Source organism: Stegostoma tigrinum, chromosome 13, assembly GCF_030684315.1.
Source record: "Stegostoma tigrinum isolate sSteTig4 chromosome 13, sSteTig4.hap1, whole genome shotgun sequence".
In the NCBI taxonomy this organism is placed as follows: Eukaryota; Metazoa; Chordata; class Chondrichthyes; order Orectolobiformes; family Stegostomatidae; genus Stegostoma; species Stegostoma tigrinum.
The window spans coordinates 43,379,717-43,400,142 of record NC_081366.1 but is presented as its reverse complement, the minus strand read 5'-3'; the positions used below and the strand labels follow the sequence as shown (position 1 = coordinate 43,400,142).

Genomic DNA, 20,426 nt, shown 5'->3' with positions numbered 1-20,426 from the left:
TATAAATCACCACATCGAAAACATGGTGTCTGAGTCAAAGGACCAATCCATTATATTTATACCAGCATATGTTTGGTTCATTTAGCCCCTGTGCCTTGAGCTCAGATGTTCACTGGTGTAAACTCCACTTCAGGACTGAAGTACATAATCTAAACTAATCTCTTAATTGAAAGAGCTCTTGCCCATTAGGTTGAATTATTCATTTGTCAAGGCAAATATTGAGGGGTGCTGCCCATAATCTTTCAGTCTTCCCTCGATTTAGGAGATACCAGAAGACTGGAGAATTGCAAACATCATTCCCTTGCTCAAAAAACATAAGGATGATCCTGGAAAGTACAGACCAGTTAGTTTGACTTGAATGATGGCAATGCTTCTTTAAATACTTTATTGGGGTAGAGTTAGTACTCACATTGTAAGAGGTTGGTTGATTAGTAAAAGTCAGCACGGCTATCTAATGGTAAAGTTGTGTTCAATTTGCTGGAATCTTTTGAACAGATAACAGGCTCAATGGTGTTGATCAGGTATACATAGATTTCCAGAAAGCATTCAACATAATGCCACACAATAAACTTGAGGTAAGTCATAGCTCATGGAACAAAAGGGACAGCACCAATGTGTGTACAAAATTGACTCAGCAATAGCAAAAATCTAGTGATAGTCTATAGATATTTTTAAGCTGCTAGGAAGGTTTAGATCATACAATCCCTATAGTGCGGAAACAGGCCCTTTGGCCCAGCAAATTCACACTGACCCTCAGAGCACCCACCCAAACCCATTCCCCTATAACCCACCTAATGTACAAGTCCCTGAACACTACAGGCAATTTAGTATGACCAATCTACCTAGCCTGCACATCTTTGGACTGTGGAAGGAAACCAGAGAAAACCCATGCAGACACGGGGAGAATGTGCAAACTCCACACAGACAGACAGTCGCCCGAGAGTGCAATTGAACCCAGGTCGCTTGTACTGTGAGGCAGTAGTGCTGACCACTGAGCCACCGTGCCGCCTTTGTAGTGGAGTTCCCTAGGGTTTTACTTTTCCAATATAGATCAATAGTCTAGGTCAGAGAGCATTAAAGTTTGCTGATGATATGCAACTTGGAAACATTGTAAGCTGTGAGGATGACGACGTAAAACTTCAAAGACACAGAAAAGTTGGTGGATAGGGTGGATAAGTGGCAGGTGAAGTTCAATGCTGAGAGGTATGAGATGATGCATTTTAATTGGAAAAGCATGGAGAGACAATGTAACAAATGGTACAGTTCTAAATTGTATACAGGAGCACTTTGACCCAGTATATATGCACAGATTAATAAAGGTGGCTGGACGCTGGAGTGAGCTGATAATAAGGCATTCAGCATCCTGTGCATTATTGATAGGTGCATAGGATACAAGAGTAAGGAGGTGATGCTGAAACTTTACATGACATTTGTAAGACCTCATGAACTATTGTCTTCTGATCTGCATGCCACACTTTAGGAAGGCTGTAAAAGCGTTGAGGAGAATGCGAAAACATTCACTAGATTGCTTCCAGGGATGAGAAACTTTAGTGATAAGAATAGATTGAAGAGGCTGGGGTCTTCTTGGCGAGAAGGCGGCTGCAGGCGGTCTTGTAGAAGTTTTCAACATCATGTAGAGGTTGGATAGAGCAGACAAGGAGAACCTGTTCTTGTTCACAAATGGATCAAGAATTAAAGGACACAGATTTAAAGTGATTTGCAAAAGAACCAAATGCAAGGTGAGAAATAACTTTTTTACACAATAAGTGGCTTGGAACTGGAATGCACTGCCTGGAAGTGTAGTGGAGGCAGGTTCAATTGATATGTTCAAAAGGGCACTGTTTCAATTTCATTAATCATTCAACGTGCAAGGGTATAGAGAAAATGTAGGAGAGTGGAACTAAGTCATGATTTCTGTTTGGAGAGCCAGTGCAGATATGGTGGGCAAATGACCTCCTACACTGAGAATTCAGAAATTCTACTTGCTAAATAGACACAAACAATGTGAGAGACATTATATCAAGAAGTGCAGGAATTTTGACCAAATATCCCCATCAAATAAGTGCACAAAAATATAAGTAATTTGCCACTTATGTCTTTGGAATATTTCTTCATACAAAATGGCTACATTTTAATACAGTGTAATTTGTTTGATGCAAATGGATAGGTTTTCAATATGTGCCTGCATGTAAATCTAGCATTATAAATCAGCTTTCTGGCATAGAAAACCCAGCTTAAACATCCATTGTTTTCAATGAAATGAATGAATAAGCTCAATTAGCTGGTTTGCAATGCACAGTGATGCCAACAACCAAGTTCAATTCCCATACTAGATGAGGTCACTATGAAGGCCCTGCCTTCTCAGTCTTACCTGAGATGTAGTAACCCCAAAGGTAAACACTTCTCCCAGTTGTCTTTCTCCATGGACTTTGGGATAATGGTAATTTTCACTTCCAAAATTAGGTAGTTTCAGTAAAGGATGAACCATCTGCAAAATTGTTTCTTTTATCCACACAGTCTGCAGCTCAACTAAATGTTTTGTGACACACGATGCATCATGATATGAAAGTCCTTTTTGTCATGTTAAAGGAAGTAATTTTTAAAACTATTTGTCAACACCTTTCATGGTGTGTGATAGCATAAGTCGTTTGACCATTATTCAGCATATCAATCATGGAAGTTGCTTTTGAATGGTGCCATGTCTTTACATGAGAAGGTAATAGTTTACACAGAATATTTTCAAACTCTATTTTCAACAAATAGCCTGGTTTTATTCTGACATTAGCTAATAAGAATGACGTAATCTATTAGCATCAGTCATCAAATTTTTGCCAAAAAGTAAAAGGAAGCATATGTAAGGGTTAGGAAACTGAAATTAGACAAGACCCTTGAGGAATATAAAGGAAGCAGGAAAGAACTTAAACAAGGAATTAGAAGAGCTAAAAGGGATCATGAAAATTCTTTTGCAAATATGTTTACAGAGAATGCCAAAGCATTATATTAGGAGCAAGAGGGTAACTGAGGAAAGGGTAGGTCCACTCAAGGGCAAAGGAGGGAATTTATGCTTGGAGCCAGAGGAAGTGGGTGAAGTCCTTAAAGAATACTTCACATTGGTATTCACCAAGGAGAAGGAAATAACTGATGGTAAGATTAAGGAGGAGCGTGTTGATATTTGGAAAAGAATGGACTTATTGGGGAGAGCTAGCATGACTTTATGCAAGGGAGGTCTAGTCTTACAAATTTGTTTTGAGGTTAGGGCTGTCAATATTTTCTACATAGATTTTACTAAAGCATTTGACAAGGTCCCTCACAGCTGGTACAGCAGGTTAAGTCACATGGGATCCATGGTGAATTGATAAATTGGATACAAAATTGGCTTGGTCATAAAATTTAAAGGGTAGTTTTATGGATGTTTTTCTGACTAGAGATTTGTGACTGGGGTGTCTGCAAGGTTCAGTGCTGGGATCTCTGTTGTTTGGCCTTATGATTTTGATGAAAATGTAGGTGGTCTGATTAATAACTCTGCAGAAGTCACAACAATTGGTGGAGTTGTGGATAGTGAGAAAGGTTTTCAAAGGATACAACTGGATATAGATCAGTAGGAAAGTTGGGAAAGACATGGCAGATGGAGTTTAATCCAGACAAGTGAAGTGGTATATTTTTGGAAATATACAGTAACTTTCAGGATCCTTAGGAGCATTGATGTAGATTTGCACGTAAGGCTTTAGCTCCCTGCAAGTGGCAACACAAGTAGATAAGGTGGTAAAGAAGGGATGCAGCATGCTTGCCTTCATCAGCCAGGGCATTTGGAATAAAAGTTGCCAAATCATGTTCAGCTGTATTAAGCCTTAGTTAGGCCACATTTAGAGTATTGTGTGCAGTTCTGGTTGCCACACTATGGGAAGAATGTGGAGGTTTGAAGACGGTGCAAAAAAGGTTTAACAGGATGTTGGCTGAATTGGACTACGTTTTGTATAAGGAGGGGGTGGACAAACTTAGCGTACCAGCGAATGAGGGGTGACCTGATAGAAGCATGTAAAATTATGAGAGGCCTGGACATGTTGGATAGTCAGAGCCTTTTCCCCAGGCTGAAAATGTCAAATACGAGGGGGCTAGGTTTAAGGTGAGATGGGATATGTGAGATGTGCAAGGCAAGGTTTTTACGCAGAAGGCGATAGGTACCTGGATTGCTCTGCCAGGTAAAGGCAGATACATTTGCAATGTTTAAAGAATAATTAGACAGACAGACAATAGAGGAAGATAATAAAATGTGAGGCTGGATGAACACAGCAGGCCCAGCAGCATCTCAGGAGCACAAAAGCTGACGTTTTGGGCCTATACCCGTCATCAGAACCCGAAACGTCAGCTTTTGTGCTCCTGAGATGCTGCTGGGCCTGCTGTGTTCATCCAGCCTCACATTTTATTATCTTGGATTCTCCAGCATCTGCAGTTCCCATTATCACTGAGACAATAGAGGAAGTTGGACCATGCACAGGCAGATGGGATTAGCTGAGAATAGCATTATGGTCGGCACAGATGTGATTGGTTGAAGGGCCTGTGCTGTACTGCTCTATGTTCTATGTTCAATAGAAATGCAATGTCATTGAATGCCAATATTTGCATCAAAGAACTGGGAACTCTATTATACCTGCAAATTATTTTCTGTAAGACCATAAGATATAGGAGCAGAACTGGCCATTTGGCCCATCAAATTTTCTCTCATTTGATCATGGCTGATGTATTTCTCAACAACATTCCCAGACTTTTTCCCTGTAGCCCTTGATCCCCTTAAACAAAAGTCTTCAACCAAATTGCCAACAAAGTGTGTTTAGAAATGATTTTTTTTTCTTTTCACAATTTTAATTTTCAAATAAATAATATATGCTTGGCAATTTAATATAGTAGATATAATTTAATATAGAAATGAAACTAATAATAATGAGGGATAACTCGAGGTTGTGAGTATCTTAAATATTACTTATTCATATCAATTTTGATTTTGAAGAAATTCTGATCAAAATCAGAACGATAATCGTTCCTTATTTTTTGATCGGTGATGCACATTTATTGATAGTTTAAATATGTTCTATGTTTTAGCTTCAACAGTACCTGGTGATGTTGCACTGTACAGCGGTGTTGTGGCCGTAGCTGTATGTCTAACTTTACTGCTGGTTGTGGTAATCCTCGTGTATCGAAAGAAACAACAAGATTTTGATTCTGATGTAACTGACTCTTCAATTTTAACAACAGGATTTCAACCTGTGAACATTAAAACACCAAAACAAGGTTAGTTATTCCAGTTTGTTTTTATGTTAGTTTTGTTTTTGAAAGATTGTTATAATTAGTTTTATTTTCAGAAGATTGTTATTAGATTTTTTCGAGGAAAATGGGACCAAGAGGTAAATGAATCAAGGTACAGGGGAAAAAGAATATAATTGAAGTAAAGTTATATCCAAGCTAAAAGTTCTGAAGCCTTACCTTTCAGAAAAAAACGGTTCAGCACAGGACACTGGAAAGGTTTCTCTTGCTTGACCCACTTTATATTATTTAGATACACTTGAACAACTTTCTTCAGTTAATACTTATTATTTTTCTAGGCTCCACCTACTCCTACACAGCCTTTCTAAACCAGAAGAGATGTAGGATCTAGTCAATGGACACTCACTTACATGTTGTGAATCTATCACTTTGATTGAACCATTTCTGGAGACGGACTATTGTGGGAAGAAAATTGTCCATAAAACTGAAAAAAAAGTGATACATTCCACGTGATGGAGGGTATTTTGGCATTCTGAGCATCTCAGGCATTTCTAAATACAAGCAATAATTGGGTATTACACTTAGATTTTTGAAACAAAATATTGCTGTCCCAATATTGTAGCATGTAAAAAAGTTCCTAAATGGAAAATCAGATTTTGTTGCTGTAATAAAGTACAAGAATAGCTATTAACATAAATCCAAGAATTTAAAACAACCGAATGGTGCCAAATGACTATTCTGTGTAAATAACTATAATTATTTGAATGGATTGATTTTCAAGCTATGAAACTGAAACATCTGTTTTATACAACCTTCACAATTATGGCTGTATTTTCATTGCAATCAGTGAATTTTGAAAAACCTTTTGCTGTAAACCCTGTTGAATGAAGGAAATATACACTTTGTATTGAGAGGACACATAATTAACTTATTCTGGTGTTTAAAAGTGTGATCAGCAATTTGTGAAATGCAGCGTATTTTTCACAGTGGCTTGTCTGTTTTCATTCTGATAGATAACTCCCATTTGCTTACAATTCAGCCTGACCTCACAAGCACATCAGCATATCAAGGCTCAATCCGTTCACGACAGGATATCTCAGACAAGATTCCAATGACTAACTCTCCCCTTCTGGACCGACTTGCCAATGAACGAAATACATTACGCAATGGTACAGTACATTCTGACACTTCAAACCTTATGGCAAGACTCTCAATGCAGATGAACAACAAATCATTATTGAGGGATGCTTCAAATACCGCATTTGGAACATTTAATTTTTTAGGTGGCCGCCTTACCATTCCAAACAGAGGTAAGTGAGGTGTCACTTAATGACTACTATCCATAACAGAAATTGCTGGTAAATCTCAGCAGATCCAGTAGCATTTGCAGAGAAAAATCAGAGTTAACATTTCAGGCCCAGTGACCCTTCCTCAGGTCACTGGGCCCAAATCTTTAACTCTGATTTATATCCGCAGACGCTGCCGGGCCTGCTGAGTTTTTGCAGCAATTTGAGCTCTTGCTTCTGATTTCCAGCATCCGCAGTTCTTTTGGTTTTTGATAGCTATTATCCACTTTGGATATCTTAATTGTATGAACTTGATTTGGCATAAACAATCATATATGGATAATAATCATATATCTATAGCAAGTACAAAGTTGATTAGTACAACATCAAGCTCTAAGTTTAAAAATCCATTTAGCTTTATTAACATTTTACTACAATAGCCACAGAGAAATGCATTTATAACTGTAAAATTGTTTGTTTCACTATTAGTGAAAATTATAATTGGTATCATTGGATTTTCCTCCGCTTGAAGAGTGGTGGACCAGGAGTGGCCGACAGAACAGGGACTTTCAAAATGATGCAGAAGTAGGAAAAGCAGTACATTGAGTTTGATAAAATTGGAAATAGAGAATGAATTCAAGCAGGTTAACAAGAGATGGTACAATATTATATCATAATACGGTAATAAAATGAAAAAGTATTACAGTTAGAAAGAAATCGCAGAATGATGCTTCTGTACCAGAAGGTAAAACCTTTGACAAATAAAAAGACACAGACAATTACTGATATTTGGAGCATAAAAGACAGATGTAGTACAATATGGTTGGATGGGATGTAACAGAAAAAAGAAAGACAATGCCTAAGTAACCTTTTCTTATAGCTATAATGTTCCATTTCTCGCAAATACCTCCATAAGTTTCTGTATCATCCCTACTGCAAGCACAACCTCCAAGGAATGCATTGACCAGAACTATGTAAAACACGCTGGCTGTGGCCGAGCTAGAAAATAATTCGAGAAAAGCCTTCCAGCCCTAATATTCTATGCCTCAGCAAATAAAGGAGAGTATCAAACAACCCTGCCTAAATAACTTTATCTGCCTGCCCTACTTCTCTTCTGGGCCTGTAGACAAGCATTTCAAGGCTTCCTGTTTCTCTAGGCTCCACATACTTTGCCATTTATTGTGTTTTTCCTTACATTGTTTGCTCTCCCCTAATGCAATGCCTCACACTTCTCTGGCTTTATTTATCAATCCATTGATGCCTTCCTATTTTTGATAATTCTCTTCCTCATTACCTACTACATAACCAAATTTTCTATCAACTGTGAATCATGTATTCATTCCCCTTACATTGACAGACAAATCAATGATGCCATGGAAAGCCAGTAACCCAGTTTTGAGACTTATAGAACCCCATTGGAATTAATCTTTCAGGTTCAAAAATACTGATGAGTAGTTCTTTCCTTTTAGTAACGAAGCTAATTTTGGGTTCAACATTTTACACTTGATCCAATTGTCACTTCCCTCTCTGATCAGTCTGATAAATAAGACGTGAGACGTGAGTTGCTTTTATTAAAAATTAAAATCCATACAGTTGATATCTAATTGAACCTTGTCATTTCATTACAAAATACAATCAATTATTCTGACTTTTCCTTACCATATCTACGCTGATGATCCCTGGTTAATTAATACATTTCTAGGTAATGATTAATAATGTCTCTCAAAATTCCTCCCAATAATTTGCCCACTGCCAACGATAAGCCAGCTGGCCTACAATTACTCAACGTATGTGTCTCCGCTTTTTAAGCAATAGTATGACATTAGCACCTTCCATCAAGGGAAATTCACACCATCTTCCACACCTCTAACCAGAGAATATCAGGAAATAATAATCAAAGCCTGTTCTATTTCCTCTCTTGCTTCCATTATCATTTTGATATAAATTCCATCCAACTCTGATAAATTATCCAATTTTAAACATGCTAAGCCTCTTAGTAACTCCTTTCCCATCTGTTGTGGAAGACAGTTCACCCCTGAATGAGTTTGCTGACACCACAAGATAAGGTCTGCCCATCAGAATAAATGGGACTGTTCCCTGGGATTGAGCTAACCGGTTCCCTGCAAAGTTTTACATCTGTTCACCTAGGTGGGTAAAGCGCTTCAGTGGTTGTTCTTTGTTTGAACAGCGTGTAGCTGATATAGTGATGTGCATTTAAGCTTAGGTTTAGCCTTATTGTCTCTGAAGGGACAATAATGTATCTCAGAGTTATTAGCTATTAAGTAATATGTTATTCATCAAGATTGAACCTTTTTCTTGCTGAAGTGTCCATGTGGAATCCCCCTGAAACTGATACCAGCAAGAAAGATTAGCAGCAGTGAATCAACCCAGTGTTTCTCAGTACACCAAATGAAATGGTGAATTGCAATGAGGATTTTCCATTACAACATTAGCATGAATTTTAAGTCATTATTTCACACACTCCCTATATATCTACACTGCAAATGTTCATCTTTTATACAGATGTAAGGCATTTAAAAGGCCGTATGTCCACTTGACATGATCTGTGAGGAGAATTTATGTGGCAAGATGTAACTGAAAAGTTTGAGGAAATAAATGTGAACTGTCAGTCTTGAAATTTCTGCCACATTTTACTTCATTTACCATTTCAAAACTATGTTGAACCAAGCGTACGTGTACTTTTCTATGAACTTTGAACCTGACCATGTATACAAAAACCAACATTGTTACAAAGAAAAACGAAGGTAAAGCAAATAAAGAGACGTTGAGGATATGCTGAATATATTGTCAATATTCTTCTTTGCAGGCATCCAAAAAGTGACTCAAAAAAGTGACAAAATAAAGACTAAACGCAGTTTCAGACTAGCTTAGCATTATTATTTTCCCCTTGTTCTAGAACATTTGAGGTAATGCCAGCAACTGATCAACATTCAAATTAACTTTACACAAGCTAAATGAAATGTTTAGGCCACAGGATAACTTAACAGAAGTAAAACAAATGAGCCAAAGATTCCATCAGTAGAATTCTGCCGTGCTCCAATGTAATTCAGCATCAGAGTGTCAGTATTTGAGCAATTTTATTTTTGCAAATGTATGTTCGCTAGTGTTGCACTTTCATTTACCCAGATTAAATGGCGTTTTTACTGCAAATTACAATTTGAATGTTCCCATATTAATAATACGCTTTGTTTTCATTTTCCCTCTTAGGAATTTTGCTTTAATTTTAGTTCTTGAAGAGTAGATCTGGCAGCTGTGGTTCCTAAATACAGCATTCAAAAAAGATCCTTTCCCATTAAGGAATATGTAAATAATGTTATCTGAAATTAATCAACAGCAGAGAAAGAGATCTGGTTGTTGATATCTCTATTGATTTATAATTTTTATCTGTGGACATTTATTGGTTTTCCAAAGGGACCCATTATGTTCGCTGATGCGATTTAAGTGATATTATGTCTGACTCTTAAAAAAAGGGAAGCTGGAATGAAATATTAATCCATTATTAATGATGATAGATCTACTTCAAAGGATCCAGAAGTGACAGTGTTCTTTAATGGAACTAACTGAAAGGAATTAAAATCAATGTTGTTATTCTTGGAGATTTTTAAAAGATGCTATAGAGGGAACTTGCTTGTTAAACTAAGATGATAGTAAAGTTGCATAGTCCTAAATGACCACCGAGCTACTCTCCCACTGGAGGAAATCAATTCATGATGGTTTAACATGACGGCCAACATGCCTTGGATGGGGGGCACAACAGTAATCTTATAGACAGTGAAACCTCAGAGAAGGTTAATATATACATATTTAAGCTCCTTGCTTGATTGGTATGCTGTCATCAGTTTCCATTTTTATATGCTCACATTCATTCATGCTCGCTTCTTCAAGCATCGGCTGTATTTAAGAACTTTTTTAATCATTTGAGTAACTCACTTCAACATTACTGCTGAACCAGTCTTGTAGGATATTTTCCCCTCTGGCACCTTCATATTTTCTGCTAGATTTCTTCCAAGCAAGTAAGGGTTTCTCCCTTGCCCTGGCCCTTTATTTTACTGTTACTAATAGCAACTTCTGCTATTAATTATCTCCTCTTTTGGAAACAACTTTTACTGTTCAGGCTGTCTCTTTCTTGGTCTAAAACTCAAGCCATTAGAAACCTCAGCAACTAACTCCTTAAATGGCTTGCTAGTTATTGAGCTAAAATGACCTGATTTCTTGGAAATGTTTTAATGTGCTTTTTCAAGAAAAAGGACGTAACTAAAGTCTGTTTATCTTATGTTTTGGAGCATATGTTCCCAAATAATAAGATATCAGAAACTTTCATCTTATGGCTACATTTTCACAAACATGATTTTCTTTTGAGTGATATCAGCTGTGAGAATCTTACTGAGCACCTTTTGAGAATCATATATCCCATTCTGACTATATTCATTTCATCTATAAAATCAGTCACTATAAGTTCTCTTAAAATTTTAAACACAATGGTAGTTGGAAGCAAGAAATGTTAAGCTGACCTATCCACTAAAAATTGATGTGTTCTCAACAGCTAATCATCGCATTTCAACTTTGCAATGAAGTATTGACGTTCCATTTACTAATCATAATATTCCTAAATTCTCTTGATTCATGAATGGTTCCTTTGGAAAATCTGCATGTCACTTCACTACTTAAGAAAGGTGACAGAAGGACACCTAGGAATAGAGACCAATTAGTTTAACAACTGTTGTCTGGAAATTATTCAAGCCTAAGGATAGAGTGGCTGAAATGTTTCAACTGATTTAAAAGAATCAGCATGAATTTTTAAATGTTATGTCATGCTTGACCAGTCTAATTTTTTTTTGAAGTGACAAAAAAAGTTGTGGACAAGCTATGTTTATTTTTGTTATTTATGCACACTTCCAGAAGATATCGGACAAACTAAGAGACTACATTGAAGTAGGTGAAAGGACATGGCTAAGAGGGGAGAACAGAACACATATTAGTATTGGATTATACCAGAAATGAGTCCTTGCAAATGAGTTCTCATAGAACTCTGGCATTTGAGCTCTAGCCTGTGTGGTCAAATTCATACCATCAATAATGTCTGTCCTTCAAGGGATGCAGTCCGACAATAATAAGTGAAGGGCTGTCTTCTGTTGCCAGCTGTTTTCCATATTGAAGTTGGTGAATTGATGTGCGCACTGCGGGTTTGTTGATTGGGCTTTTTTTAAAAACCCTGTTTGCTGGAACAATTCAGTTGCATGAAAGATCAAGGCTGTAAATACCTGACTGTAATTGGCAGAGCTGTCCTTAATAAAGCAGTCTGGCTGTAGGCAAATACAAAAATGTGTGCAAATACGGCTTCATTGATCATCTTCAAAATGAACCTATGTTTGTTGCTGCTGTGATTCTCCTTCCATTGTTGCCAGAGTAAAGACACATACCTCCTTTGAAAGTAACATGCAGTGTGACATTGTTTGTGGAAACAAGCACAAATACCATAGTTTAAATCATATATATCGCAGTAACGTTGTGACATGCTTCAGTTGCATCAATTCTCTCACAGTAACAATTAGAGACAGTAGCAGCGCCTAACAAACAGCTAAGAAAAATAGCAATACTCCAAAAATGGAATACAACTGAAGATAAAGGTATATCAACTGTGTCCATTCTAGATGATGCTGAACATCTGCAGTGCTATTAAGGACTCCAAATTTGTTGACGGAGCAGCTCATAATCGAAGTAAATTCAGAGATCTTACTGAACCTAATGCACAACAGATGTGCGGGCTGCTTATTACCGCATCCATTTTTAGATTATGTTGAGATGCCCAGTAAAAATCAAGTGTTTAGAAGGCCTCAGCATAACCTTTTGCTAAGAGCTGATACCGGATCTGCTGCTGTGTCATACGTCCTGAAGATTAATTTATTAACCTCAATAATAAAACAAAATGTTGCTGGGAAAAGAAGCTCACTTTTGGAAGAGATTCTTAATCTTGAAATTCCTGACAAGAAAAGCTACCATTATGTGGTCAGCCAGAACAGGAATTTGTAGTGAGATCCAATTTCATGGGTATCTAGGGCAGATAAATTTACAATCATTTTGTTTATTTGGACACCAGAGAAAGTGAAGCTTGTTGCTTTATTTCTTAATTGGATGTGGGTGTCACTGGCAAGGCCGACATTTATTGGCTATCCCTAATTCCCCCTGTAAAGATGGCGGCAACAACTGAGCAGCATGCAATGCCATTTCAGAGGGCAGTCATGAATTAAATGTATTCTTGCCCTGGAATCATGTATTTTTTTTTGCAAAAACAATGTTTTCTACAGCTAAATCATATTAATGAACCAAATTGGCCTAATGACAACACAGTCGTTTCACATTCAAAATGACAGAGTAGCTGTAGTAGTATTTGAGCAGGTCTCAAAATTATCAGTCTGAGCCTTCGGATTACAAGTCCACAAGTATCTACACAGTGCTATCATTTTTTAAAAAATAACAGGACAAAGCATGTGTTCTAGAATGTCAAAAATCTCACTCAGGCTGAATTGGTCTCAACATAACTTGACCTTATAATAATCCATTGCAGAGTTAGAGAACTGGCAAGTTTGAAACTACTCAGAGACAGTAAGAACTGCAGATACTGGAGTCAGAGATAACTTAGTGTGGAGCTGGAGGAACATAGCAGGCCAGACAGCATCAGAGGAGCAGAAAAGTCAATGTTTTGGGTCAGCACCCACAATGGCATTGTGCCAAAATAGCTCATTGCCCATTCTCAGTTAACCACACCCACTCCACATGTTAACATTGGTGCCAGCATGTAAAATTTTGAACAGTGAAATATGTTGAGGGTACAAAAGGGGTACAGCTAAGTGTCCCATCCTGTTCCCTCTGTTCCTCAAGATGTCTTGTCAGAAGCTTCTGGCCTTTCGTATGCACTGCCCAGTGTTTCATAGTGCCTTACTTGGTTTGCTTTCGTCTTATGTCCAGAAGTTGGATCTGTTACATCTTTTACTTTGATTAACATTCTGATATATATTGTAGAAATAGAATATCAATGATTACAGTATATACATCTGATGTTAACCTTCGTATTTTGTGCAGGGGGCTGAATGCCTGAAAGAAAATCAAAGCTACTAATTTTAATGAGCAGAAAATTGGACAGATCTGCAGCTGCCATTTACATTTGTGATTTTCTAAATAATCTTCCATTCCCAATTGCTGGAAGAGCGAAATCTCTCCATAATTAATGCATTTGTCTTTACCAAATAGTCTAGGGATCTAAAAACTCTTTGGTCACAATGTAGTCATCTATGCTTGATTGATTGCAAGTCAATCTTGCAATCATTGACCATATCAGTGAGAAGTATCTAATTAGTATGGGTAAGATATGTGTAAGTGGGGCTTCAGATATGTCTTCATTTACAGGAAAACAAAGGCATTCAGGGGAAACAGTAGTGTACTGGTAATGTCACTGGCAATCGGTTCAGAGACCTGGGCTGAAACTCTGGGTACAGGCTACAAATCCCACCATGCCAGCTGGTGCAATTATAATGCGCTTAATAAATCTGGAATTGAAAGCTAATCATCATGAAACTATCATTGGTGGTTGTAAAAACACAGCTGCTGACTTTAGCTGATTTCGCTCATGTGAGAATTCAAATCCCCAACAATGTGGTTCACCCTTAATTGCCCTCTGAAATAGTCTAGGCTCGATACAAGGACATTTTGGGATGGGCAACAAATGCTGGTGTTTCCAGTGATACTGATAGTCCATGAAGTATTAAAGGGGAAATAAAATTGCATCTGAGGCAGATGTTCAAATGAGATGAATTGTTCAGAATTCATTACAATTCTTAACTGGAACCTGTGTGAAAATAATCATGATCAGAAAAAAATGCAATAATTTATTACAATGTGTAAAAAATAGTAACACTTCTTTTTGTTCCAATCAGAAAACACAATTGTATAAACACATTATTCTATACATATTAAGATAATAAAATGTGAGGCTGGATGAACACAGCAGGCCAAGCAGCATCCCAGGAGCACAAAAGCTGACGTTTCGGGCCTAGACCCTTCATCAGAGAGGGGGATGGGGGGAGGGAACTGGAATTATTCCAGTTCCCTCCCCCCATCCCCCTCTCTGATGAAGGGTCTAGGCCCGAAACGTCAGCTTTTGTGCTCCTGGGATGCTGCTTGGCCTGCTGTGTTCATCCAGCCTCACATTTTATTATCTTGGAATCTCCAGCATCTGCAGTTCCCATTATCTCTGATTCTATACATATTAATTGATTATGAAGTACCAAATAGCAAACTCTAAATTCCTGTTTTATTTATAGGGATTAGTTTACTAATTCCACCAGAAGCTATTCCTCGAGGCAAGATCTATGAACTATATCTTACAGTTCACAAAAGAGAAGATTTGAGGTATGTGACAGCTTAAACTTGGATCATGCTACAATTCTCATTCTGTTTCTGCTTATGTAACCAGTAATCCTACATGTTTAATCAGTTCTATAATAAGTTCAGAAGTTGGATCAGTTATACATTTCATATTGATTAACATTCTGGTACATATTGTAGTCTACCAAAATAGAACATCAGTAATACGGACCACTAAACAGTCTGATGTTAACCTTAGCATTTTGTGCAGGACATCATTCGGGGGTTAAATGCCTGAAGAAAATCAGTGATCTAAGTTACTAATTTAAATGAACAGAAAATTGGACAGATCTGCAGGTGCCAATTATATTTGTGATTTTCCAAGCAATCTTCCATTCCCAATTGCTGGAAGGGAAAAATCTCTCCATACTTATGATATTCATTTTTGCCAATAGCCTGGGGACCTAAAATTTCATCAGTCACAATGTAGTCAACTATGCTTGATTGCAAGTTTGATGATAATCTCCAATTTAATCTTCCAAACGTTGACCTCATCAGTGCAAAACATCGAATTCGTATGGGCAAGATATGTACAAGTGGGGCTTCAGATATGTCTCCGCATCTTCCAATATCTGTTGAAATCTATAGTACTGTCCCCATTCCATCCTTCCCTGGACAGGAACAACCTTTTTCTCACAAAGAACTTTTCCCAAGCCTTTAAAATTAGGAAAATACTCAACTTTATTAAACAGCTTCTAATTAATTCTCCTGTTCCATGGGATCACATGGGCCCTCGTGAAGGTTGGTAATCCTTCACTTATATAACATACTGATTGTCACGATCATATCCAGGAATTGCAACTACTCGATTAGAGATTATCTGATCTAGCCCTCTCCCATCACTGCCAATTGACTTGTGATGCCTGGAAATAGTAATGATACAGCAAAGTCTTGGGTGGTTTTCTATTTTTGCCAAGTTTACGACCAACTTTACCTTCTGTATTCTGTCAAAGAGCTCTGCCAAATGCTTCAAGAGATCTTTCCATGAATGACTAAAGATCACTAAGTCATCTGTGTAGATGCCACAATTATTTAATCCTGCAACAACTCTATTCATATTGCCTTTGAAAAATGGCTGGTGTATTTTTTATTCCAAAGGGCATTATTTTAATTTTATATAATCCATTTGGTGTTACAAAAGCAGAAACATCTTTTGCTGTCTCCGACAAAAGTACTTGTCAGTAACTGTGAAGTAAATCCAAATTTGTAATGTAAGTGGCTTGACGTACTTTTTCCACACAGTACTCCAGCCTTGGAATTGGGGATGAGTCAGATTTGATCATGGCATTGACCTTCTGATAACCTACACAGAATCATTGAGCACACAATCATTGGTTTGGAAACCAAAATGATTGGCGAACTCCATTCACTTTGACTCATCTCTATAATGTCTTCTTGGAGCATCGCTTCCACTTCCTCCTGTGCCTGTGCTGCTTTGAGAGGATTAAGCCTGTAAGTGTTCTGTTTTATCAGAACAGCATTCTGTATGTCAACCTCATGCACTAGTCCTCTCCATTCTATTTCTACATATGTCCTCAGCACTGTAACAAGTCTTCCAATTCAGTTCTCTGTTCCTGGGATAGATAGCTCATTATCATATCCCATTCTTTAAGGACTTCCTCATTATTCAATTTATTTTCAGGCACATCAAAATCCAGATCACCTGGAATTGATTCCTCACACTGACTGGAAGTAACTAATACCCGTTTCTCTGGTTCCTTTTTCCTGTCATAGTAATATTTCAGCATGTTCACATGACATACCAATTTTTGTTTTCCCTTTCTGGCATCATTGCCATTAATTCACCTGACTTAAGTCCTTCTGAATCTGATAGGGAGCACTAAACCTTGCTTTGAAATGATACCCACAGGCAAATGTACAAATTTTAGATTTCTTGCCTGTTTCTTGCATCATTATGCGCAGTGCTACTTTCAACTGTTGTCTGGCTAATTCACCTACTCTGTTTAATCTTTCTCTCAGCTGAGATATATAGTCCAACTGTAGATCAATGACTTTGGATCTATCAACTTTTCCTTAATTAGTTTTAAAGGTCTTCTTACTCCACATCCATGTATGAATTCAAATAGAAGAAATTGATTTGATTCATTTGGAGTATCTCTAATAGCAAATTATATAAATGGGATACCTAAATCCCAATTATTTGGTAATCCTGTCAATAATCCAGGGTCTGATACCACCTTTCCAATGCTACCTGAGATTCAGGATGGTATGCAATGGATTTAAAGTGCATGATGCCTAAATTATCCATGACCTCCTTTATTAATTTGACAGAAAAATTGGACCCTTGGTCTGGCTGAATCTCCTTGAGCAGTCCATAATGGGTAAAGAAAGCAAGCAAATCCTCCACAACCATTTTTGCCTTGACATTCCTTAATGCCTCCAGAAACCTGATAGACACATCCATTATGGTGAGCAAAAACTGGTTCCCACTTTTAGTTGTAGAGAGGGGACCTATGCAATCACTCATAACCCACATGTAAAGGTTTTTATGGGGAGGCAGTGGCCTAGTGGTATTATCATTGGACAATTAATCCAGTGATAGCAAAGTGTGAAGCTGGATGAACACAGCAGTCCAGGCAGCATCTCAGGAGCACAAAAGCTGGTGTTTCGGGCCAGGACCCTTCATCAGAGAGACCCAGGGTCTGGGGACCTGGGTTTGAATCTTCCCACTGCAGATGGTGGAAATTAAATTCAATAAATATCTAGAATTCGCAGTCTTATGACAACCATGAATCCATTGTCAATTTTTGGAAAAACACATCTGGTTCACTAATATCCTTTAGGGAAGGAAACTGCCATCCTTAACTGGTCTGACTACATGTGACTCCAGACCCACAATATAATGGTTAACATCAACTAGCCACAAAACGACATGACCCACTATCACTCGTATCCTTACGTACAGATAAGGAAGGACACCACTTTGATTGGGACAACACATCCATCCTCGGACAAGCCAAACAGAGACACGCACGAGAATTCCTAGAAGCATGGCATTCCAACCGGAATTCCATCAACAAACACATTGACTTGGAGCCAATCTACCATCCCCTGAGAAAAAGAACAGGAAATGACATCACCAACCCAAGGAAACCTAACCAGATAAATAGAAAGCGGGACATAACACCAGCGCTTCGTCGGAGGCTCACTGATGATGTTACCTAGAATGGTGATGAAACATCTGAAAACTAACCTTCCAGCTCAGCGAGCAAACTCACATCCAGATCCCCAAACTGAGCTACAAATCTTCTCAAAACTCGCTAATGGTTGACTCTAAACTTCTCTCTGGGCAATTAAGGATGGGCAATAAAAGCTGCCTAGCCAGTAACACCCTCATCTCCTGAATGAATTTTCTAAGAAAGGTGGGAATTGGCACCAAAGGCACTGTTTTATTATTGCCTGTGGCTTTTCTACCAACTGGCACATATGACAGTTCCAGCAAAATTCAACCACATCCTTATGTAGTCCAGGCCAATAGAAATGCTTCTGTATCTTAGCCTGAGTCTTCTTCACTCCTAGATAACCTCCTGCAGGTAATTCATGTTTTACCCGGAATGTCTATATGCTACCGGCAACACAATCCGGTGAACTTCTCATATGCACTAACCTACTAAGGTCTCCATTTGTGCCATTTTATCCTTAATGCATTCTGGAATGCATTCTGATTCCTTTTGAGTAGGCTTTACCATAATAAATCCTTATCTTTTCATCTTTTTATTGTAATTCCATTCATCTTCCAGAACTACACACTTTGCCTTATCCTCTACCTGCTTAGGTTTCTCCTTTACCATTTCATCAAATGGACTGTCAGCTAACTGGAGATCAACTTCATCTTTCTCTTTTGTTTGCCTTTCTTGGTTTAACCTATGGATGTGGGATTTTTTTTTCCCACTACACAGTCTGCAAAAATTCCAGGGTATTTTCTTTTTAACTCCTCAGTTCCCTGGTTTCCTTTTGGCTTTTCCAACACAATGGGCCTCAATCCCAGTTGAGATAGAGCTATATTGTTTCCAAGAACAAACTGTACCGCTGGAATAGTCAATTCTTCTACTACTTGCCCAGTCTTGATTGGACTTTCTAGCCTTCTCTTACTGAGGGGAACACTATTTCTCCTCCACTTATTACATTGATTATAACTCTCTTGGGCAATATTTCAGAATGAATGCAAATATTTTCCACTCTTACTATTGGAGACTGACCAGGTCCCATATTTCTCAATATTTTACCTTTTTTTACCTACTCCCCCAGTTCCACCTGAGTAAACCTTACCCACACAGGAGAAATCTTCAAAGAGGTCAAGTGCCATCTTACAATCCAGCTGTTGACTAGGCCGTACAGTCTCCCGCAGCTCCTTGACTTCACTTCGGATTTTCTTCTCTACCTCAACTAATCACAATTGTTTAGCCTCCTCCACCACACCCTTTATCCCAGTGCTTTTCTTGAACCAACAGCACTGTAATTTTATGTGTCCCACCTTATTACAGTAAAAACCACCTGAAGGCTTTCACCTTTTTATTTCCACCCTCCTGGGTTTCTTTTCCCATATGTGGTAAACTGTTCCCAGCGCGATCTACTTTTTGTTTTTCAATAACGGATCACCCTCTTTCCCAGTTTTTATCCACATGGAATGAAATTGCTGTCGGAACTAGATTTCAATTTACGCAGTAATGAGTATTCATCTGCCCATCTCTGCAGCTCTTCTCGCTGTTTGACCTTTCTGTTCTTCAATATGAGTTCTTATCACTCTGGACATGAGTTTTTAAACTTCCCCCAGCAGAATAGCATCACTAATATTCTCATATATTCTTTCTATCTTTAATGCTCTCATCTATCTATCGAAATTGTTTTGTTTATTTCTTTCAAACCCAAAATAATTCTGACCCAGCTCGGTTCTTACACTTCTGAACCATTGTCTATATGCTTCTGGTGCTAATTTGTAGGCACTCAAAATAGCCTGTTTTCCTCCTTAATATTCTCGCCACACCACCTCTGACAGCAGTGCAAACACATCACTAGCCCTGCCTACCAACTTGACCTGAATTAACATTACCCATGTAGACTCTGGATAGTCCATCTGTTTAGCCAGTTTCTCAAAGGAAGTGAAAAAGGCTTCAACATGTTTTTCTATGTCTATGCTGCGTTTGCTCATCATCACCCTCCTCCTCAGAAAGCCTATCTTCTACCTTTATTTCCATCATTTTCAGTCAGCTACCCTGTCTAATTTGCAACTTCCGAAGTTCAAACTCTCTCTCTCTTTCTCTTTGTTTTTTCTCTGCTTGTAACTGTCATTCAAACTGTTTCAGTTCCCTTTCTTTCTCTTCTTCCCTGGCTCTTCCTTCCCTTACTTTGTCTTATAACTCTAATTATCTAATTTGCATTTTTTTTTCTAATTCCACTGTACCTAATTGTTTTTCTGAT

The 20,426-nt window shown here is 38.0% G+C and overlaps 1 protein-coding gene across 1 annotated transcript in view; it reads left to right on the top strand.

The window, feature by feature from the left end:
• unc5a (unc-5 netrin receptor A) overlaps nucleotides 1-20,426 on the top strand; it is an 860,398-nt gene that overhangs the window by 751,522 nt on the left and 88,450 nt on the right. Inside the window, exons 8-10 of the mRNA XM_048542935.2 lie at nucleotides 5,098-5,286; nucleotides 6,273-6,569; nucleotides 14,885-14,972. Coding sequence (XP_048398892.2) covers nucleotides 5,098-5,286; nucleotides 6,273-6,569; nucleotides 14,885-14,972 — 574 coding nt within the window. The remainder of the gene's footprint in view (nucleotides 1-5,097; nucleotides 5,287-6,272; nucleotides 6,570-14,884; nucleotides 14,973-20,426) is intronic.